This window comes from Meriones unguiculatus, chromosome 8 (genome assembly GCF_030254825.1).
Source record: "Meriones unguiculatus strain TT.TT164.6M chromosome 8, Bangor_MerUng_6.1, whole genome shotgun sequence".
Taxonomy (NCBI): Eukaryota; Metazoa; Chordata; class Mammalia; order Rodentia; family Muridae; genus Meriones; species Meriones unguiculatus.
In genome coordinates this window covers 3,326,983-3,346,874 of record NC_083356.1, presented here as the reverse complement: position 1 = coordinate 3,346,874, position 19,892 = coordinate 3,326,983, and the positions used below count along the sequence as shown (strand labels likewise).

Genomic DNA, 19,892 nt, shown 5'->3' with positions numbered 1-19,892 from the left:
CTGCTGAGGGGTCAGACTGATCTTCTCCGCTTTGGTTTTCTCAGGAGTGGGAGTGAGCCCCAGGGCCTGGGCCTGCTGAGGGGTCATCTTGACCTTCTTGGCCTTGGCCTGATCAGGGGTGAGAGTGATGCCCAGAGCCTGGGCCTGCTGAGGGGTCATCCTGACCTTCTTGGACTTGGCCTGATCAGTAGTGATAGTGATGCCTAAAGCCTGGGTTTGCTGAGGGGTCAGACTGATTCTCTCTGCTTCAGTTTGCTCAGGAGTGAGAGTGATGCCCAGGGCCTGGGCCTGCTGAGGGATCAAACTGACTGTCTGGGTCTTGGCCTGATCAGTGGTGATAGTGATGCCCAAGGCCTGAGTCTGCTGAGGGGTCAGACTGATCCTCTCTGCTTTGGTTTGCTCAGGAGTGAGAATGAGCCCCAAGGCCTGGGCCTGCTGAGGGGTCAAAGTGACCATTTGGGCCTTGGCCTGATCAGGCATGAGAGTGATGCCCAGAGCCTGGGCCTGCTGAGGGGTCTGACTGACCTTCTGGACCTTGGCCTGATCAGGGGTGAGAGTGATGCCCAGAGCCTGGGTCTGCTGAGGGGTCAGACTGATCCTCTCTGCTTTGGTTTGCTCAGGGGTGAGAGTGAACCCCAGGGCCTGGGCCTGCTGAGGGGTCAGACTGATCCTCTCTGCTTTGGTTTGCTCCGGGGTGAGAGTGATGCCCAGGGCCTGGGCCTGCTGAGGGGTCAGACTGACCTTCTGGGCCTTGGCCTGATCAGGGGTGAGAGTGATGCCCAGGGCCTGGGCCTGCTGAGGGGTCAGACTGACCTTCTGGGCCTTGGCCTGATCAGGGGTAAGAGTGATGCCCAGGGCCTGGGTCTGCTGAGGGGTCAGACTGATCCTCTCTGCTTTGGTTTGCTCCGGGGTGAGAGTGATGCCCAGGGCCTGGGCCTGCTGAGGGGTCAGGCTGATCATCTGGGCCTTGGCCTGATCAGGGGTGAGAGTGATGCCCAGAGCCTGGGCCTGCTGAGGGGTCAGACTGATCCTCTCTGCTTTAGTTTGCTCAGGAGTGAGAATGATGCCCAGAGCCTGGGCCTGCTGAGGGGTCAGACTAATCCTCTCTGCTTTGGTTTGCTCAGGGGTGAGAGTGAGCCCTAGGGCCTGGGCCTGCTGAGGGGTCAAACTGATCATCTGGGCCTTGGCCTGATCAGGGGTGAGAGTGATGCCTAGAGCCTGGGCCTGCTGAGGGGTCAGACTGACCTTCTGGGCCTTGACCTGATCAGGGGTAAGAGTGATGCCCAGAGCCTGGGCCTGCTGAGGGGTCAGACTGATCCTCTCTGCTTTGGTCTGCTCAGGGGTGAGAGTGATGCCCAGGGCCTGGGCCTGCTGAGGGGTCAGACTGACCTTCTGGGCCTTGGTCTGATCAGGAGTGAGAGTGATGCCCAGAGCCTGGGCCTGCTGAGGGGTCAGACTGACCTTCTGGGCCTTGGTCTGATCAGGGGTGAGAGTGATGCCCAGAGCCTGGGCCTGCTGAGGGGTCAGACTGATCCTCTCTGCTTTGGTCTGATCAGGGGTGAGAGTGATGCCCAGGGCCTGGGCCTGCTGAGGGGTCACACTGACCTTCTGGGCCTTGGCCTGATCAGGGGTAAGAGTGATGCTTAGGGCCTGGGCCTGCTGAGGGGTCAGACTGATCCTCTCTGCTTTGGTCTGCTCAGGGGTGAGAGTGATACCCAGAGCCTGGGCCTGCTGAGGGGTAAGAGTGAATCTTGGTCCCTTTTCTTGCTCAGGAATGGGAGGGATCCCTTTTTCCAGGGCCTGCTGGGGAGTAAGAATTCCATCTTTTACTTGGACCTGCTCGAGGGGTAGAACTGGCCTCTGGGTAATTGTGACCTCAGATATCTTGTGTTGTTCTGTAGTTGTCAAGGGCATCTGCATTGCCTGGGGTTTTTCTGACGTGAGAGACTCAGTGTGTAAGCCTTGCTCCTGCTCTGCTGTAAAAGTCATCTGTAATTCTACAGCATGTTTGTGAATAGGAGGACCACTCAAAGTTTGTGCCTGCTCGGGGGTGAGGCGTACTGTTGGAAAGCGAGACGTCTCAGCTTCTACTCTCTGTGCCTGCTCAGAGACAGGTTTTGGGAAGGCCGGGGGGGCCTGCTTTTCATCAGGGTGGCTTTCCATTTTGTCAGAATCCACTGGGAACAATTGCACCTGCGATTTCATGGTTCCCAAGACCGCTGCACTTTGGCTGAACATGTCTGATAGGTCTTTGTGGGTCAACTCAATCTTTGGTTGTTTTGGTTTGCTCACCCTCAGCTTTTCATCCTCTTCGGCATCTCTCCCTGCCTTTAGGTCCTGAACCTGGCTCATGTCTTGTCTCCAATCTTCCTGCAGCCCTGCTTTCTCTCTTTCCCTTTGCTTTTGAAGTCTTTGGTTTTCCTTCCCGTCTTCCTCTTCCTGCCTTTGTTGTCTTTCTCTTTTGTCCTTGTAGTATCTTTCCCTTCTCCTCTGCTTTTGAAGTCTTTGGTCTTCCTTCCCATCCTCCTCTTCCTGCCTTTGTTGTCTTTCTCTTTTGTCCTTGTAGTATCTCTCCCTTCTCCTCTGCTTTTGAAGTCTTTGGTCTTCCTTCCCATCCTCCTCTTCCTGCCTCTGTTGCTCTTCTCCTTTGTCCTTGTAGTATCTCTCCCTTTCTATCTGCTTTTGAAGTCTTTGGTCTTCCTTCCAGTCCTCCTCTTCCTGCTTTTGTTGCTCTTCTCTTCTGTCCTTGTAGTATCTTTCCATTTCCCTCTGCTTTTGAAGTCTTTGGTCTTCCTCCCAGTCCTCCTCTTCCTGCCTCTGTTGCTCTTCTCCTTTGTCCTTGTAGTATCTCTCCCTTCTCCTCTGCTTTTGAAGTCTTTGATCTTCCTTCCAGTCCTCCTCTTCCTGCCTCTGTTGCTCTTCTCCTTTGTCCTTGTAGTATCTCTCCCTTCTCCTCTGCTTTTGAAGTCTTTGATCTTCCTTCCAGTCCTCCTCTTCCTGCCTCTGTTGCTCTTCTTCTTTGTCCCTGTAGTATCTCTCCCTTTCCCTTTGCTTTTGAAGTCTTTGGTCTTTCTTCCAGTCCTCCTCTTCTTGCTTTTGTTGCTCTTCTCCTTTGTACCTGTAATCTTTGCTTGCTGTTTTGTCTGTTTCAATGTCTCTTTCACTTTCTAATTCATCTATGAGCATTTGTACTAGTTTCCTAATCCCTGGGTCTGTGAGCTCACTTAAGATAAAGTTGCTGATTGTTGCCTCCTTAGAAGACAGTTGTCCAGCTGGAGATAGCTTCTGTTCTTTGCTGAGTTTCTCTGTAAATAGTTCCTTTCTTGCATCTTTGTATATCCTCACAGTTTTAGTCGCAACTTCAGCCACTTTTTGGAAATATTCCTCCATTTTTGCATTTATGGTGTATAACTTTTCAACTTCTCTTCCCAGTGATTCCTCCTCCTTCTGTATGCTTTTTGGGTCAAAAGCCTTTCCTATGTTATTCATTTTCTCTGTTAGGAAAGACAATATGCCTCTTTGAAATGCATCTAGGTTACTTTTTTGACTTTCTCTGGGACTCTCTGAAGTCTGTTGAGGGGTCCTGGGTTGTAATTGATCAGGTTTTTTTATGGGGCCTACTGTTTGTTGAGTTTTTCCTGATTTTTTCCCTTTTTTGTCCATTTTGTGTAGCTCTGGGGTACTCTCAGGCTGGATTTTCTTGGGTAGTTCTGCTTCACTCCTGCCTTCTTTGTCTGTTGGCCTACCAGTGGATGGTACTTGAATGCCTGGTGAAACTAAGGTTCTTGCAAGTAAGAGCTCAGTTTTGCCCTTCTTGTGTTGCTCCTTGCCACTCGGTTCACCTGTGACATCTTGGCCTTTTAGCATCTCGTCTTTTTTTTTCTTTTCCAGTGTTTGTAGATCAAAGTATGGACTGGATTTGATCTCCACAGCACTCTTTTCCTCCTTCTCCAGATTTGTGTCCAAGGTCTCAGCTGTTGGAACTGGTGGCAGGCCTTTGAGCTTTGCCTGGTCCTGCAGAGTCTCAGCTTTGTCCTCAGCCTTTTCTCTGGCTCTGGCAGCCCCTTCATCTACATACGTCACAGATCTGTCCCTCTTTACTGCAGTACGCTTCACCCTTTTCTTTGGAAAGTAATCTGTCATCTTTTCAAGCTCTATGTTTACAAGACTGTCATCAGACTCCACATCCACGTCACTTTGGGCTACATATGTCACAGATGTGTCCCACTTTACCGCAGTGCCCTTACCTCCCTTCTTTTGGGAGTCATCTATCACTTTTTCAAGCTCTTTGTTTATAAGACTATCAATCTCAATGTCAACCTCTCTGCTTACAGTTAACTGGGGAGACTGCAAACCTCGCATTCTCAAGGACATATCTGAGGCGGATGCAGCTGAGACAGATACAGCTGAGGCGGATAGTTGGCGTCCTAGAAAACTTTTGATTCGAGTCAACTGCTCACATTTTTCTTCGGTTTCTTTGAGCCTCTGCTTAAACTTCTCATTCTCCTCACAGAGTTCTTTGATGATCTTATGGGAGATCTCCTTGTCCTTTTCTCTGGTCAGGCTCGTAGCCGACCTGGGAACATGAGAGCTCACAAGTTTTAGTTCATCGTTGACTGTGTTCAAGGCCTTAGAAAGGTTTAGCATTGTGCCTGATATGTACTTGAGGGCAGTGTTTTCCAACTTGCTGAGCATGGCTGTGCCGATGAGCTCCTGCAGCATGTCTTGAATCTCTGAAACCTTTGAGTTTAAGGCATAGTGATCAGCAATCATCTGATCAGGTCTTAAGGCATGGGCTGTGGCAGGCCGCTTTATAGCTCGATCCTTCCAAGCTCTCCACAGAGTGCCTCTAGTCACTGAAAAAGAAGACAGAAAACAAAACAATGGAGTTGCCATGCTTAAGTCTAAGGAACTCAGCCTCAACTAACGACTACATGCAGGATAAACATTCACCAGAAAAACTGATTTTATTTTATTCATAGTAATTAGCCAAAATGAAATATTCATGAACTCACTTTAGCATATATAATGACTAAGCTAATACTCAGGGGAGATGAGACCAACCTCCTATGCATAAGAATGTAAAATAACTTATGTAGATAACTTATGTACTACCTGTAGCAGCTGTGCTCTGCCCTCTTAACTATAGGCTACACATATAGACTACTCCCTCCAAAAGAAAGGGGGCGGGGGGCAGAGTAATAACTATTTTGTGAAGGCAGGGTCTCCTGGATGGCCTCGAACTAGGAATGTAGACCAGGTTGGCCTCAAACTCACAGGGATCCTCCTGCCTCTGCCTGCAGGGTGCTGAAATCAAGGGAACGCATTACCATGGGTCTGCACCACCATGCAGCTGTGCTTTGTTTTTGAGGCAGAGCCTCTGCCGGAACCTGGTGCTCATCAGTCAGTGACAACATCTGGCCAACACACCCTCCTTTCCCTGGCTCTGGCACTATGGATATACTCTGCTACACTCTTGTATCTATGTGGATGCTGAGATCCAGGCTCAGGACCTCATGCTTCATTCAATGAGCCTCGATAGGATATAGTGAGACTTTGAGTCTCTCTATCCGCTAACCAATCATCCCAGGGCAAATCTCAGCAGAGGAGCACAAGGTCAAACACAAGGAAGATCTGAGAAACTCTCTAGCAGCTAAGAGGAGGCCAAGCACATACAGCTAGAGGTAGTGTAGTGCCCACATCCAAAGCAGAGTGGGACAGTAGATAAGGCCCCAGAGGCCTTATCTAAAATATATTATGCAGTTTAGTCAATAATAAAGTGCCAGTGTTTCTTGTTTTCTTTCTTTTTCTTCTTTCTTTTTCTTTTCTTTCTTTCTCTCTCTCCTTGCCTTTTTTCTTCTCTCTCTTCTTTCTTTCTCTTTCTTTCTCTTTCTCTATTTCCTTCCTTTCTTTCCTTTCTTTCTCTCTTTCTCCTTTTCCTTCTTTCTTTCTTTTTTTTCTCTTTCTCTTTCCCTCCCTCCCTTTCTTCCTTCCTTCCTGGTTCTTTGAGATGGGGGTGGACTTGCTATGTAGCCAAAGCTGGCCTTGAACTCTAGATCCTCTTGACTTTAACTCTTAAACACTTGAATTATGGAAGTGAGCACCCATACCTGCCTTCAGCATTGGTGGCGGCGGTGGCTGCTTCTTTTTCTTTTCCTTCTCCCTACCTTCTTCTTTTTCCTTCTTCTTTCTCCTCCTCCTTCTTGTGTGTGTGTGTGTGTGTGTGTGTGTGTGTGTGGTTTGTTTGTTTTGTTTTGGTAGGTTGCATGGTTGGGGTTTTTTGTTGTTTTGTTTTTTGAGGCAGGGTTTCTCTGTGTTGCCCAGGCTGTCTTGGACTCACTCTCACTCTATACACCAGGCTGAGCTCAAACTCACAGAGGTCCACCTGCTTCTGCCTTCCGAGTGCTGGGATCACAGGCATGCACCAACATTGCCCAACTAACATTGGCTTCTTAAATATATTTAAGATAGCTTAAAGATATATATTTTAAAAGATTTATTTGAACTGATTTTGTGTGTGCGGGTGTGTGTATGAACACATGCACATGAGTGTCTGTGGAGAACAGAGAGGGCACAGATCCCCTGGAGCTGGAGTTATGCACAGCCATGCCATGTGAGTGCTCTGCAAGGCCAGGCAGTGCTCTTGCCAATGGAACCACCCTCCTAGCCTCTAACATAAGACACCGATGAGGGGAAGCTATGAAGAGGTACACAAGAGCTCTTCCCCCCAAAAAAAACCCCTAAAATTGCTCTAAAAAAATAAAGTCCATTTTAAAGTAAAGGTGAATGATGACATTCCCAAATAAAAACTAACAGCCTTGCTTTGTTTGTTTGTTTTTCTATACAAGATTTCTCTGTGTAGCCTTGGCTGTCCTGAATTCCCTTCATAGACCATGCTAGCCTTGAAATCACAGCAATTTGCCTGCCTCTGCCTCCCTAAGTGCTAGGATTGAAGGTGTGTGCCACCACACCTGGCTCAGCCTTGCTTTCTAAGACCAGGGACTGAAGAAATTCCAACACTGACATGGCAGCTCATAACTTCAGTTTCAGGGCTTTTGACACCCTCTTCTGGCCTCTGAAGGCACATATGTGGTACTGAGACATACATGCAGACAGAGTACCCCTACACATAAAATAAAAATAAATCATTGCAATAAAGAGAGACCAAAAATGACCTTCAGGTCAAGAGGAATTGATATCAATGAATAAGTCAAATTAACATGACAAAATAAGCATTGATAGAGCTGTGTTGGTAGTGGTGCACGCCTGTGATCCCAGCACTCGGAAGGCAGAAGCAGGTGGACCTCTGTGAGTTCAAGGCTAGCCTGGTCTATAATGGGAGTCCAGGACAGCCAGGGCTACACAGAGAAACCCTGTCTAGGGGAGAAAAAAAAAGAATAAATAGGGTAGTGGTGGGGTGGGTAGGTCTCCTAGAGGAACCAGGGTTTGATTCCCAGCACCTACATGGCACTTTATAACCTGTAAACCCCAGTTCCAGGTCTGCTGCCCTCTTCTGGCCTCCACAGGTACTACATGCACATGGTGCACAAATAGGCAAACATCCATACACATAAAAGTAAGTAAATAAATGCTAAAAAGAGTAAATAGCCAGAGGACTTTGCCCACACGACCGAATTGTGTTCCCAGAAGCCTCCAGATGTTTAAATTTAGATATTGATATTTAGAGTTTTTTTGCCATGTGAGTTTGGGGTCCCACAATACCCACTAGCCAGAAAGATAAAGCAATAATTATAAAACTATATCATTAGGTCAGATATGCTGACACTCACCTTTTATCCCAGAACTCTGGAGACGGAGGCAGTGACAAGCTTAAGTTAGCATGGGTGACTCCATTTTGAGATGAGAAACCATTTTGTGCATACCTGTGACCAGGGGCTGAACTCGGGTTCTGGGAAAAACCACAAAATGTACACTTGGCAGAGAACTGGATCAACTCCCCTGGCAATGGCCAATCTGGGTAGGGTGGAAAATTCTCCAATATTCCAGATGTACTTTCAGAAGAATAGCAGTTGTAGTTAGGCTTCAGCTAAAGGGTCACCTTGCCCTTATGATTTTTACACAATTCTGTAACACCAAGATATGGAACCCCCCAGCTTACAGCTTTTCCTTTAAAAATCCTGTTTACCCAGAGCTGGAGGTTCTACTTCTTTACTGCTGCGTAAGTGAGACTTGGGTCCCGAGTTCAATTGCTCTTGCAATAAAGCTCTCTTGCTCTTGCAACAGAGTCATCTCCTGGTGGTCTCTGAGGGTTTCCGTTATCTGGACTTAACATTTGGTGCATTGGCCAGGACCTCTTGGGACCCCTAGAACTCCCCACCCAGAGAGCTTGGTTCTGCCAGCGGGTAAGTGTTCTCTGTGTTGTCTGTCTGTCTGAAGTTTTTGTTTGCTTTCGGTTCTCAGTCAGGCGGCAGATTTACAGCTAGGGTGGATGTGCCTGGTGGTTAACTGCCAGGGGGCAGAGAAGACATTCCTGACTTCATCCATTTTAACCTCTTTGGGGTGGATGTTGTGCCTGCCTCAGAAGAATCGGTTTTGGTCCCAGGAAAACAGCCCCAGTACAAGCCAGGTTTTTGGTTTCACTTTTGCTGGAGGCTGTGGCTCCATCTTTGTGTGATTCCTTCCTGTTTGTGGTTTTGCTTTTGCCTAAAACCATGGCTCCATCCCAGTGTGATTTTTTTTTTGTCTGTTAATATTATCTGTTTTACTTTTCTTTTTGATGGAAAGACTGACTGACAGAATGGGACAGACTGCCTCCAAACCTCTTGACCTGGTCTTGGCACACTTTAAGGAAGTTAGGCCTAGGGCTCACAATCTTTCAGTTGGTTTGAGGAAAGGAAAAATGATAACCTTTTGCAGCTCAGAATGGCCCACTTTCGACGTGGGCTGGCCACGGTGGAGGATAAGGTCTTTCAGAAAGTGCATGGTCACCCAGAACAAGTACCATAGATCGTCTGGAAGGACCTAGTGATTCACCCAGCTCCATGGGTCAAGCCCTTTCTGATCCCCACAGACAACCCTCCATCCACAGGCTCTCCAAAACCAGAGGCCACTGCCCTGGAAACTGAAACCAAGAAGAAGGAGCCCAAGGGTGCCCCATCAGGTTCCCCAGCCCCCCTTTACCCTGTTTTACAGGGTGGGACTCCTGAGGAGTTCATTTTTCCACCCCCTCCATACAACCTTCCTCCTGCTCCCCAGCCTGCTCCACTGGTACTGGTCTCATTACCCAGGCAGGAACCACCATCTGGTCTGGCACAAAGGACCCAGAACCACCAGGAAGCCTCCCCCTCTGGGGAACCAGAGGCAGATGCTATGGTCCTTCCCTTATGGGCCACAGAAACACCAGATGCTAATGGCAACCAACCTCACCATTATTGGCCTTTTGATACATCAGTTATTTACAGCTGGAGAACTCAGAATGCCAAGTTCACAGACAACCCTAGGGACTTAATTGATCTTTTCAAAACTGTTCTTTTTTTACCCACCAGCCCACTTGGGATGATTGTCAGCAGCTTTTGCAGGTTTTGTTTACTACTGAAGAGCACAGACATTTCATTTCAGAAGCGTACAAAAATGTCACAGACACTACAGGAGTCCCAACCACAGATCAAACCCATATTGATGATTACTTTCCCTATAAAAGGCCCAATTGGGATCACAACACCACTTCAGGTAGGGAACATCTCCTAGTCTACCACTAGGCTCTGCTGGCAGGTGTCAAGGTGGCTGCAAGACGGCCCATTAATTTGGCCAAGGTGCATGATGTCAGACAGGGAGCAGATGAGAGTTCAGCCACCTTTCTTGAAAGGATCAATGAAGTCTTTTGTAGGTTTACACATGTAGATCCTGAGAAGCCTGAATATACAGGTACGTTTGCTTTAGCTTTCATTAACCAGTCTGCTCCAGACATAAGAAATTACAGAAGCAAGAAAGAATAGAACAGATGTTGTTGCAAGATTTAGTTCAGGTAGATGATAGAATGTACAATAACAGGAATTGGAAAAGCAATTGAAGACTGGGAAGGCCTTGAATCAAGATTTGTCCAAAGTCCTACTGGCCAGCAGAGTCCTGGACCCTGGAGAAAGGAGGTACCAACTCCAGCGGCTGGCCAACAATAAGGAACCAGTAGGTAAGAATCAATGTGCTTACTGCAAAGAGGAGGGTCACTGGCTCAGAGATTACCCCAAGAGGAGACCCGGGCCTCAGACCAAGGTCCTGGCATTGGAGGAAGACTGAGGGGGACGGGGTTTGGATCCCCTCCCTGGCTGGACTTCTTAATGGACACTGGAGCCCAACCTGAAGAACCAGACTCATCAAAAAGGTCCTGGGGTCCAGGGGGCCACTGGTATGAAACAATATTCATGGACTGCCTGAAGAACGACGGACTTAGGAATTGGCCAGGTAACCCATTTGTTCATGATGATTCCAGAATGCCCTTATCCCCTCCTGGGGAGAGATCTGCTTACTAAAATAAAGGTGCAGATCCATTTTAAGCCATAAGGGCCCCAGTTAATAGATGAAAAAGGCAGTCCAATTCAGGTATAGACTCTTGACCTAGCCTCTGAGGCTGAATATAGATTGTTTGAGGAGCCAATTACTCCCTCAAGCGATTTGCAGATTTGGTTGGCATGATATCCCCAGGCCTGGGCAGAAACCGGAGGAATGGGATTGGCAAAACAATGGCCCCCAGTGTTTGTTGAACTCAAGCCTGGGGCAGATCCTGCTCAGATCCACCAATACCCTACATCCCAAGAAGCTCAAAAAGGAATAACCCCTCACATTCAGAAACTGTTGGCCGAGGGAATCTTAAGGCCATGCCAATCAGCCTGGAACACACCATTATTACCATTATTATTACCATAGTCATTAGCCTCATTCTAATGACTACCATCCTGTCCAGGAAGTCAACAAGTAAGAAATGGATATACATCCAACAGTACCTAATCCATATACCCTACTGAGTTCCTTGTCACCTGAGTAGACTTGGTGTACAGTATTAGACTTGAAAGACGCTTTCTTCAGCTTGCTGCTGGCCCCCAAGAGTCAGGAGTACTTCGCCTTTGAATGGAATGACCGTGAGGAAGGGATAAATGGAGAGCTGACTTGGATCCGCTTGCCACAAGGATTCAAGAACTCTCCTACCATCTTTGAGAAGCCCTCCATGAGGACCTGGGTGAGTATAGAAAAGAAAACCCAGATATTACTCTGATTCAATATATTGATGATCTCCTAGGGGCAGCAGGGTTGGAGCAAGCCTGTCCGAAAGGTACGCAAAGACATTTGCAAACCTTGGGAGACTTGGGCTATCAAGCATTGGCTAAGAAAGCACAACTTTGTAAAACTGAAGTGACATATTTATTCTCTATTCTGAGGGATGGACAGAGATGGCTGCTGAACACCAGAAAAGAAACAGTCCTTAGTATTCCTCTACCTACAAGCGCTCATCAGGTAAGAGAGTTTCTGGGGTCAGCAGGCTTTTGCAGGCTATGGATACCTGGGTTTGCAGAATTAGCTAAACCCTTTTATGAAGCCACCAAAGAGACCAAAGGCTTCGAATGGACTGCTGAACAGCAACAGGTCTTTGAAAGACTTAAGAGGGCCCTGTTGTCAGCACCAGTGCTTAGGCTCCCAGATATAATCAAGCCCTTCCACTTGTTCATGGATGAAAACAAAGGAATAGCAAAAGGGGTGCCAACTCAAACTCTGGGACCTTGGAGGAGACCCATTGCATACCTGTCTAAGAAACTTGATCCTGTGGCTGCCAGATGGCTACCATGCCTCTGAATCATTGTAGCAACTGCACTCCTGGTCAAGGATGCAGACAAATTGAGTCTGGGTCAAAATCTAAGTGTGACTCCCACCCCCATGCTTTAGAAGGGGTACTAAAACAGCCACCTGATCAATGTTGAGCAATGCCCGTATGACTCATTATCAGACTCTGTTGATTAATCTGGGTCGAGTTAATTTGCAGCCCCCTCCTCCTTGAATCCAGTGACCCTCCTACCAGATCCAGAACTTAAGCAACCTCTACACCAGTGTGAAGAAATACTGGCCTGAGTACATGGTGTCTGGGCAGATCTGAAGGATGTTCCCCTACCAGATACTATTCATACTTGGTTCATGGATGGGAGCAGCTTCATTCATAAGGGTCAAAGGAGGGCAGGCGTGGCAGTGACCACTGAGACGGAGGTAATTTGGGCACAACCCCTTCCTCCAGGGACCTCTGCCCAGCAAGCTGAGCTGATAGCCTTGACCCCGGGTAAAGGATTGGCCTTTAATGTCTACACAGACAGTCAGTATGCTTTTGCCACCACTCACATGCACGGGGCTATGTACCAAGAAAGGGGACTCCTCACAGCAGAAGGAAAAAACTATTAAAAATAAGGAGGAAATCCTACAGCTCCTGAAGGCCCTATGGCCCTCCAAGAACCTTGCTATTATTCATTGCCCTGGGCATCAGAAAACCAATACTAAGACAGTGGCAGGAAACAACCTTGCCGATAAAACAGCCAGAAGTGTTGTCCTGCAAGAGGCAGCCGAAGTCCTGGCCCATTCTGCCAGAGCCACCTGATCCAAATTTGCCAAAGGTACCTCAGTACACAGAAGAAGATATCCAATGGGCAAGAAACCAGACCATGAGTCAATTCCTAGAAGGCTGGTGTCATTCAACTGAAGGTAAATTGATCTTGCCCAATTCTCTGGTTAGAATAATTCTCAGAAAAATTCACAGAGATACCCATATGGTATCCAAGAGAATGGTAGATGCTGTCTGGCAGTCAAAAGTGACATTCAGAGACCTGCATAAAACCATTGATGATACTGTGACTCTCTGTGAAGCTTGCCAATTGACTAATGTCACTAATCAACCACAGCATCCAAGGACACGTTCTTGAGGTAAGAGACACAGGGCCTATTGGGAAGTTGACTTTACAGAGATTAAGTCTGGAGAGTATGGCTACAAATAGCTGTTGGTGTTCATGGGCACCTTCTCGGGATGGACTAAGGCCTTTCCCACCAAAGATGAGACCGCCCAGGTTGTGGCAAAGAAGTTGTTGGAAGATGTTTTGCCTAAGTATGGCTTTGCTCACATGGTAGGTCAGATAATGGACCAGCATTTGTGTCAAAGGTAAGTCAGAATGCAGCTAAGTTTATTGGGGCAGATTGGAAATTGCATTGTGCCTACAGGCCCCAAAGTTCAGAACAGGTAGAGAGGATGAATAGGACATTAAAAGAGACCTTAACTAAACTGACCTTGGAGACTGGCACTGACAGGGCAATACTCCTCCCCTTTGCCCTCTACAGGGTTAGGAATTTCCCTTACCAGTTGGGGTTAACTCCCTTTGAGATCATGTATAGGATGCCAGCCCCTATAGCACCCAACCTTAAGATTGATGCTATTACTGAAATAGATGACGATGATTTACTCTTCTGGGTCCGAGCTACCCAATGGGCTTACAAGCATGTTTGGCCTAAACTACATGCTCTGTATGAAGCAGGCCCAGTACCTGAACCACACAAATTCCAGCAGAGAGTTTGGGTCTACGTAAAGCAGTTTTGCCAAGGCACATTGGAATCTAGATGGAAGGGACCATATAGCATTCTTCTAACTACTCCCACAGCCATCAAGGTTGACAGGATTGCTGCTTGGCTCCACTACTTGCATGCCCAGCCAGCCAACCCCTTTTGGACTCAAGAGGCAGCACCAGAATGGAAAGTCCAGAAGAGCAACAATCCCCTCAAACTAAAAATCACAAAGTCAGTGGCATGCTAATCCTGCTAGTCACCCGACTACTGATAGTGGTCAGGGTAGGATGTGGCTCAACCCATATTCCTGTCTCTCAGACTTGGGAGGTTATAGACACTGCCACTGGACAAGTTATCAATTCCACCACCCAAACACAGCCCCTGGGGACATGGTGGCCGGACTTGTTTTTTCGACCTCTGTGATGTAGGTGACTTAGCAATGATGGGTGATGGCTGTACTATTGTAGTAGGGAAGGCAAAGCTATGCAGCCATTCTTTCTATGCATGCATACCCTGGGTAGATAACAGACAGAAAGCAGAGATGGCAGCATGGAGGGATCCATGTAGGGTTTTGTGCTACGTGGGGGTCTGAGAAAACAGGTAATATCTACTGGAAGCTGAAAGGGGACCCAATTACCCTCAAAAGGGGAGGCAACATTCACCCTTATACTTGGACAGGCCAAATTAATGGGCAATCCATCATGCTCCAATTTCCTGCCAATTCCAGGGGACATAGCATAATTCAGGCTGGTGGGAAATCCTATGGATAGTGGGGAGCATGTCATGAAAAAGAAACAGTGGGGGGCTCCACTGGAGGCAATACTATTCACCTGTCCTTCACCAAGGAAGGAAAACAAATGGAATGGAAGACAGGAAAGACTTGGGGGATAAGGTTATATGGGGAAAGACGTGACCTCATCCAGCTCCTGACCATCCATTTGACCACCGAATCCATCCCACCAGTTCCAGTGGGACCCAACCAGGTACTGGCACCTCCCCCAGCCCCAACAGTGCCACCAGCCCCTACTCTAACTCCTCCAAGTCTGGCCTCTGGCTAAGGAGAAGCCTCCAGTGCTCCATCAGAAAGCCAAGACCACTTGGTCGCCCTCATAACCAAAACAGCCCAATTCCTAAATGCCTCGTATTCTAATTTGACTGAGTCCTGCTGGTTATGTTATGATTTTCAGCCTTCTTCTTATGAAGGAATTGCTTTTGATTCCTCCGTAAAAGAGAGAGAAGATAACTCTGAATGTAGACGGCAACAGAAAGCTAGGCTGACCTTACAATCAGTAACCTGGCAAGGCCTCGGCATTGGACAAGTACCACATACCCATGAATGTCTATGCAGCACCACCCTATCAGCCTTTTCAGAAAACAAATATATAGTGCCCCCAGAAAATGGATAGTGGGCTTGCTCTACTGGGTTAACTCCATGTGTCCATAAGGAAGTAACGGACCAAACTGGAGATTTGTGTGTGTTAATCCAACTTGTGCCTCACCTCATACATCACCCCTATGAAGAATTACTAGATAGATGGCAGGGAGGAATCAGCCGGGTTAAAAGGCAGCCCATAACAGTCTTAACAGTATCACTCTTACTTGGGTTAGGTGCTGCTGGAGTGGCCAGTGGGGCTACCTCCTCAGCTTTACAAAGACAGTAGTACCAAAGCCTACGGACAGCTATTGACATGGATATTAAAAGGATTGAGACTTCAATCTCTCACCTACAAGAATTCCTTACCTCCTTCTCAGAGATGTGTTGGTATAATGTTTTTTGGTTTTTTTTTTTTGTTTTTTTTTTTTTTTATGTATACACCTTACCCTTTTTCATTCACATGCTGATTTCTCTCCCCCATCCAGACATTACATTGTGATACTTATTCTAAGCATCACCTGTCTCAATTTTGTGTAAACATGCCAAAATAAACAACCCAGCCATAATGTTGAGCAATGGAGAGGAAGGAGTAGGAAGGAGAAGGGAGGAGCCAGAGGACAGGAAGGAGTGGAAGGCAGAGGAGGAGAGAGAGGAGCAGAAGTTGGGAAAGAGGGGAGAAGCTGTGAGAGCAAAAGCTGGAGGAGAGGTCTTGGAACAAGGTGGAGAGATGGACTGGACCTAAGATATACTTAATTTTATACTAAAATTAAGTATAAATGGTAAAATCTGAATGGTAGGAAACTATGTGGGCTTGGAAGTTTAGGATGGAACAACTATTGCCCAGCATTGTGATCTCGGTTAATTAAATAAATCCCAGTCTCTGTGTGGTGAGTTGGGAATACAGCTGGTTTAGGATTATCCTCAGCTTTACTAAAAGATCTATCAATAGTAAATTTTAATGACCACATACAACAGAGATGGTACTACAGAATAGAAGAGGACTTGATTTATTGTTCCTGCAGCAAGGGGGTCTATGTGCTACATTAGGAGAAGAATGCTTTTTCTATGTAGATCATTCAGGGGTTGTCAAAGACTCTATGAACAAAGTAATGAAAGGACTAGAAGAAAGGAAAAGACAAAGAGAAGCAAGCCAAGGCTGGTTTGAAACCTGGTTTGATGCATCCCCTTGGCGTACCACTTTAATTGCCACCCTATTAGGCCCCCTTCTTATTCTTTTGCTTTTGTTTACTCTTGGACCATGCTTGCTTAATAAGATGTTAGGATATATTTAAGCAAAGATTAGGGACCATACAGTTGATGGTAATGAGAACCCAGTACCGCCAACTTGAAGCTGATGACAGACTGTAAGAGCCCAAGATTGGCCTCTTTATACACAAGGAAAGGGGGAAATGAAAAGCTTAAGTTAGCTTGGGTGACTCCATTTTGAGATGAGAAGCCATCTTGTGTACACCTGTGAACGGGGGCTGACCTCAGGTTCCATGAAAAACCACAAAATGTACATTTGGCAGAGAACTGCATTAACTCTCCTGGCAACAGCCAATCTGGGTAAGGCAGAAAATTCTCCAATGTTCCAGATGTACTTTCAGAAGAATAGCAGTTGTAGTTAAGCTTCAGCTAAAGGGTCACCTTGCCCCTATGATTTTTATACAATTCTGTAATGCCAAGGCATAGAACCCCCCAGCTTGCAGTTTTTCCCTTTAAAAACCCTGTTTACCCAGGGCTCAAGGTCCCACTTCTCTACTGCTGCATCAGTGAGACTTGGGTCCCGAGTTCAATTGCTCTTGCAATAAAGCTCTCTTGCTCTTGCAATGGAGTTGTCTCCTGGTGGTCTTTGAGGGTTCTCATGATCTGGGCATAACAATAGAAGAATCTGTGTGAGCCCAAGACCAGCCTGGTTGACATAACAATCTCCAAGACAGTCAGAGCTACTTCGAGAGACCTGGCATCAGAAAAAAACAAACAGACAAACAAACCCATAAAACCTGTATTGTTGGGAGCTGGAGAGATAAATTGGCAGTTGAGAAAGCACTCTCTTCACAGAACCTGAATTTGGCTCCCAGCATCCTTGTAAAGCAGGTCAAGAATTTCAGCACTACCAGAAGTAGAGGCAGGGGGATAAGCAACTGAAGGTGTCCTCAACAACACAGCAAGTCTGAGGCCAACCTAGATTACCTAAGACATTGTCTCACAGAGGGAAAGAAAGAAGATGTTTATCACAGCAGCCAGTAGGAGAACACTGGAACAAAACAATATAAAATATTTAGAGAACAATAATAAGTTCAAGCAGAGCAGTAATTACATTAAATGTAAGTGATGTGAAATCCAAAAGCATACACCTGTAATTTCAGCACTGAAGAGGCAGGAGGATCACAGTTTATGACCAACTCGCTCTTCATGCTTAGCCCCTGGTGTTGAAAAAAACAAACAGCAACAATAATAAAAGTGCACATATGCACACACACAAAAAAAAAAAATTCAAAAATATGCCTCCCAAGTAGTTGAAACTAAAGGCACTAGTGTGCCTGTTGACGAGTTCCTAGTACAGTACTAAACCATGATTGTCAATAGAAAACATGATAAGTCAATTGGACCTTATCAAAATTAAACACTGTGAGTCTTCACATATATCAAGATAAAGATGGAAAAAACTGCAGGTTGGGAGAAAATAGTCATAAATCCCTTTTCTGATAAAGAGCATTTATAGAGTCAGATGTGTTGTTGCTTATGTACAACTCTGGCATTTGGGGGCCTGAGGCAATAGGATTATAGCTCAGGACAGCCTAGACTACATAGGAAGCCCTAGAGCAGCCTGGCCTATGTTCTAAGACACAGTGAGATCTTGTCTCAAAACAACAAAACAAAACAAAAACCCAACTTTTGAAGGGGCATATCCAAAAGATACCAAGAAATAATAAGATGTACTAATGCAATGGCAAAATCCCCACCTGAACATTGCAAGATGTCTAGTTATTAGGAATATTTTGGAGCAGTTGCATGCTGCTTAAGACCGATGGGGGCTGTGAGGCGTGCCCCTTATCTCTTCATATCCCTGTCCTGGAGGAGGCTGAGCCTTTGGCTTCCTCACAGGGAGAGCCATGAACAACAAAACATCCCAAAGGTAAACACAACCTGTCCCTGAGAACTGTCTCCAAAAGATGTCCCTGTTCAGCCCGTGGTATGACAAACACCTGCAGTGGAAAGGCAAGCTGGGAGCTTGTGCACAGAAAAGCATGGTGCAAAACTCAGACTGCATCGGCTGCCTTCATTGATTTCTGCCTGACATTGCAGCCCCTGATTGGAGGATACTTTCCTTTTGAGGGTATTGGGAATTGAGACAGGGTCTCACTATGTAGTCTTGGCTGGCCTGGAACTCTCTATGTAAAACGAGGCTAATCTCAAATGCACCTACTTCAACTGGGATTAAGGGCATGGCCACTACACCTGGATTAAGTTTGCTTCTCTCTCTCCCTCTCTCTCTCTCTCTTTCTAACTTTTTGTTTTGTTGTTGTTGTTTTGTTTTGTTTTTCAACAAGATTTCACATAAAGCCCTGGCTGTCAAGCTATCTTCATAGACCTTTGCCTGCCTCTGCCTCTGCCTCAGCCTCTTCTGCCTCCTCTGCCTCTGCTGCCGCATCTCTTCCTCTCTGCCTCATTCTCTGCTTCTCCTCTGCGTCCCAACCTCTCCTCTGAAACTCTGCCAGTCTGTGCCTCTGCTTCTCTGCCTCTGCCCTTCTGCCACTCCTCCTCTCTGCTCCTCTGCCCTGCTGCCTCTCGGACTCTGCCAATCTGCCTCTCTGCCTGCCTCTCTCTCTGTGCCTCCGCCTCTCTCTGCCCCTCTCTGCCTCTCTCTGCACCTCTGCCTTTCTCTGCCTCTGTCTGTTTCTCTTTGTGCCTCTGTCGTTGCCTCTCTCTGTGCCTCTGCCTCTCTGGGCTTCTGCCTCCTCTCTGCCTCTTGCAGCCTCCCTGTGGCCTCTGCCTCTCTGCCTCTCTCTCTCTGCCTCTATCTGCCTCATCTCTGCCTCTCTCTATGTCTCTCTGCCTCTCTTTCTGCCTCTGCCTCTCTCTGCTCTCTCTACTTATCTCTTTCTCTCTGCCTCCCTTGGCCTCCTCTCTGCCTCTCTCTGCTCTCTCTGCAATTCTCTGCCTCTCTTCCTCTATCTCTCTCCCCCTCCCTTGGCCTCCTCTCTGCCTCTCTCTCTCTGTGCCTCTCTGTGCCTCTACCCCTCTCCACCTCTCTGCCTTCACTCTGCCTCTCTGCCCTTCAGCACCTCTGCCCCGCTGCTCCTCTGCCCCTCTGCCCCTCTAGGCTTCTGCCTAATGTGCCTCTGCCTCGCTGCCCCTCTATGTTTCTTCCCCTCAACTCCTCTGCCCCTCTGTACCTCTGTCTCCTCTCTGCCTCCTGCCCCCCTCCTATACCTCTGCCTCCCAAGTACTGGGATTAAAGGCTTGTGCCACCACTGCCCAGATTTGGTTTGCTTTTCAACTATCCCAGTCTTCTTTGCTGTATGTTGTAAAATGATGCTTTGCTGTCTGTCTGCTGCTTCTGTCTGCCTGCTATTGCTATTCTTTAACTTTTGCTTGCTGCATACTTAACTCCAATTGAAACTGAAAGCAGAGCTATCAGATCATTCTCCAGACAGAACAATAGTATAGAGGAACCCCACATGGAATCCTCTAACTGTGTCCAATTTTATGTATAGTTTAAAAATAAAAGGGAAACAGGTACTGGTGGCACATACCTTTAATTCCAGCACTTGGGAGGCAGAGTTAGGTGGACCTTTATGAGTTCAAGGCCAGCGCTGGGTCTACAGAGTGAGTTCCAAAGCAGCCTGGGATACACAGAAAACTCTGTCTTGAAAGACCAAATGTGAGAGAGACCTGTTTCAATGCCAGGACCCACATGGGTCTCAGAGTCATTTATAACTCCAGTTCCAGGTTGCCTCCACGGGCATCA

At 47.1% G+C, this 19,892-nt stretch overlaps 1 protein-coding gene across 1 annotated transcript in view; it reads right to left on the bottom strand.

Moving 5' to 3' along the window:
• The window catches only part of Fam186a (family with sequence similarity 186 member A), a 50,720-nt gene that overhangs the window by 98 nt on the left and 30,730 nt on the right, over positions 1–19,892 (bottom strand). The window contains exon 4 of the mRNA XM_060390496.1: positions 18–4,856. Within this exon, the coding sequence (XP_060246479.1) occupies positions 18–4,856 (4,839 nt within the window). The remainder of the gene's footprint in view (positions 1–17; positions 4,857–19,892) is intronic.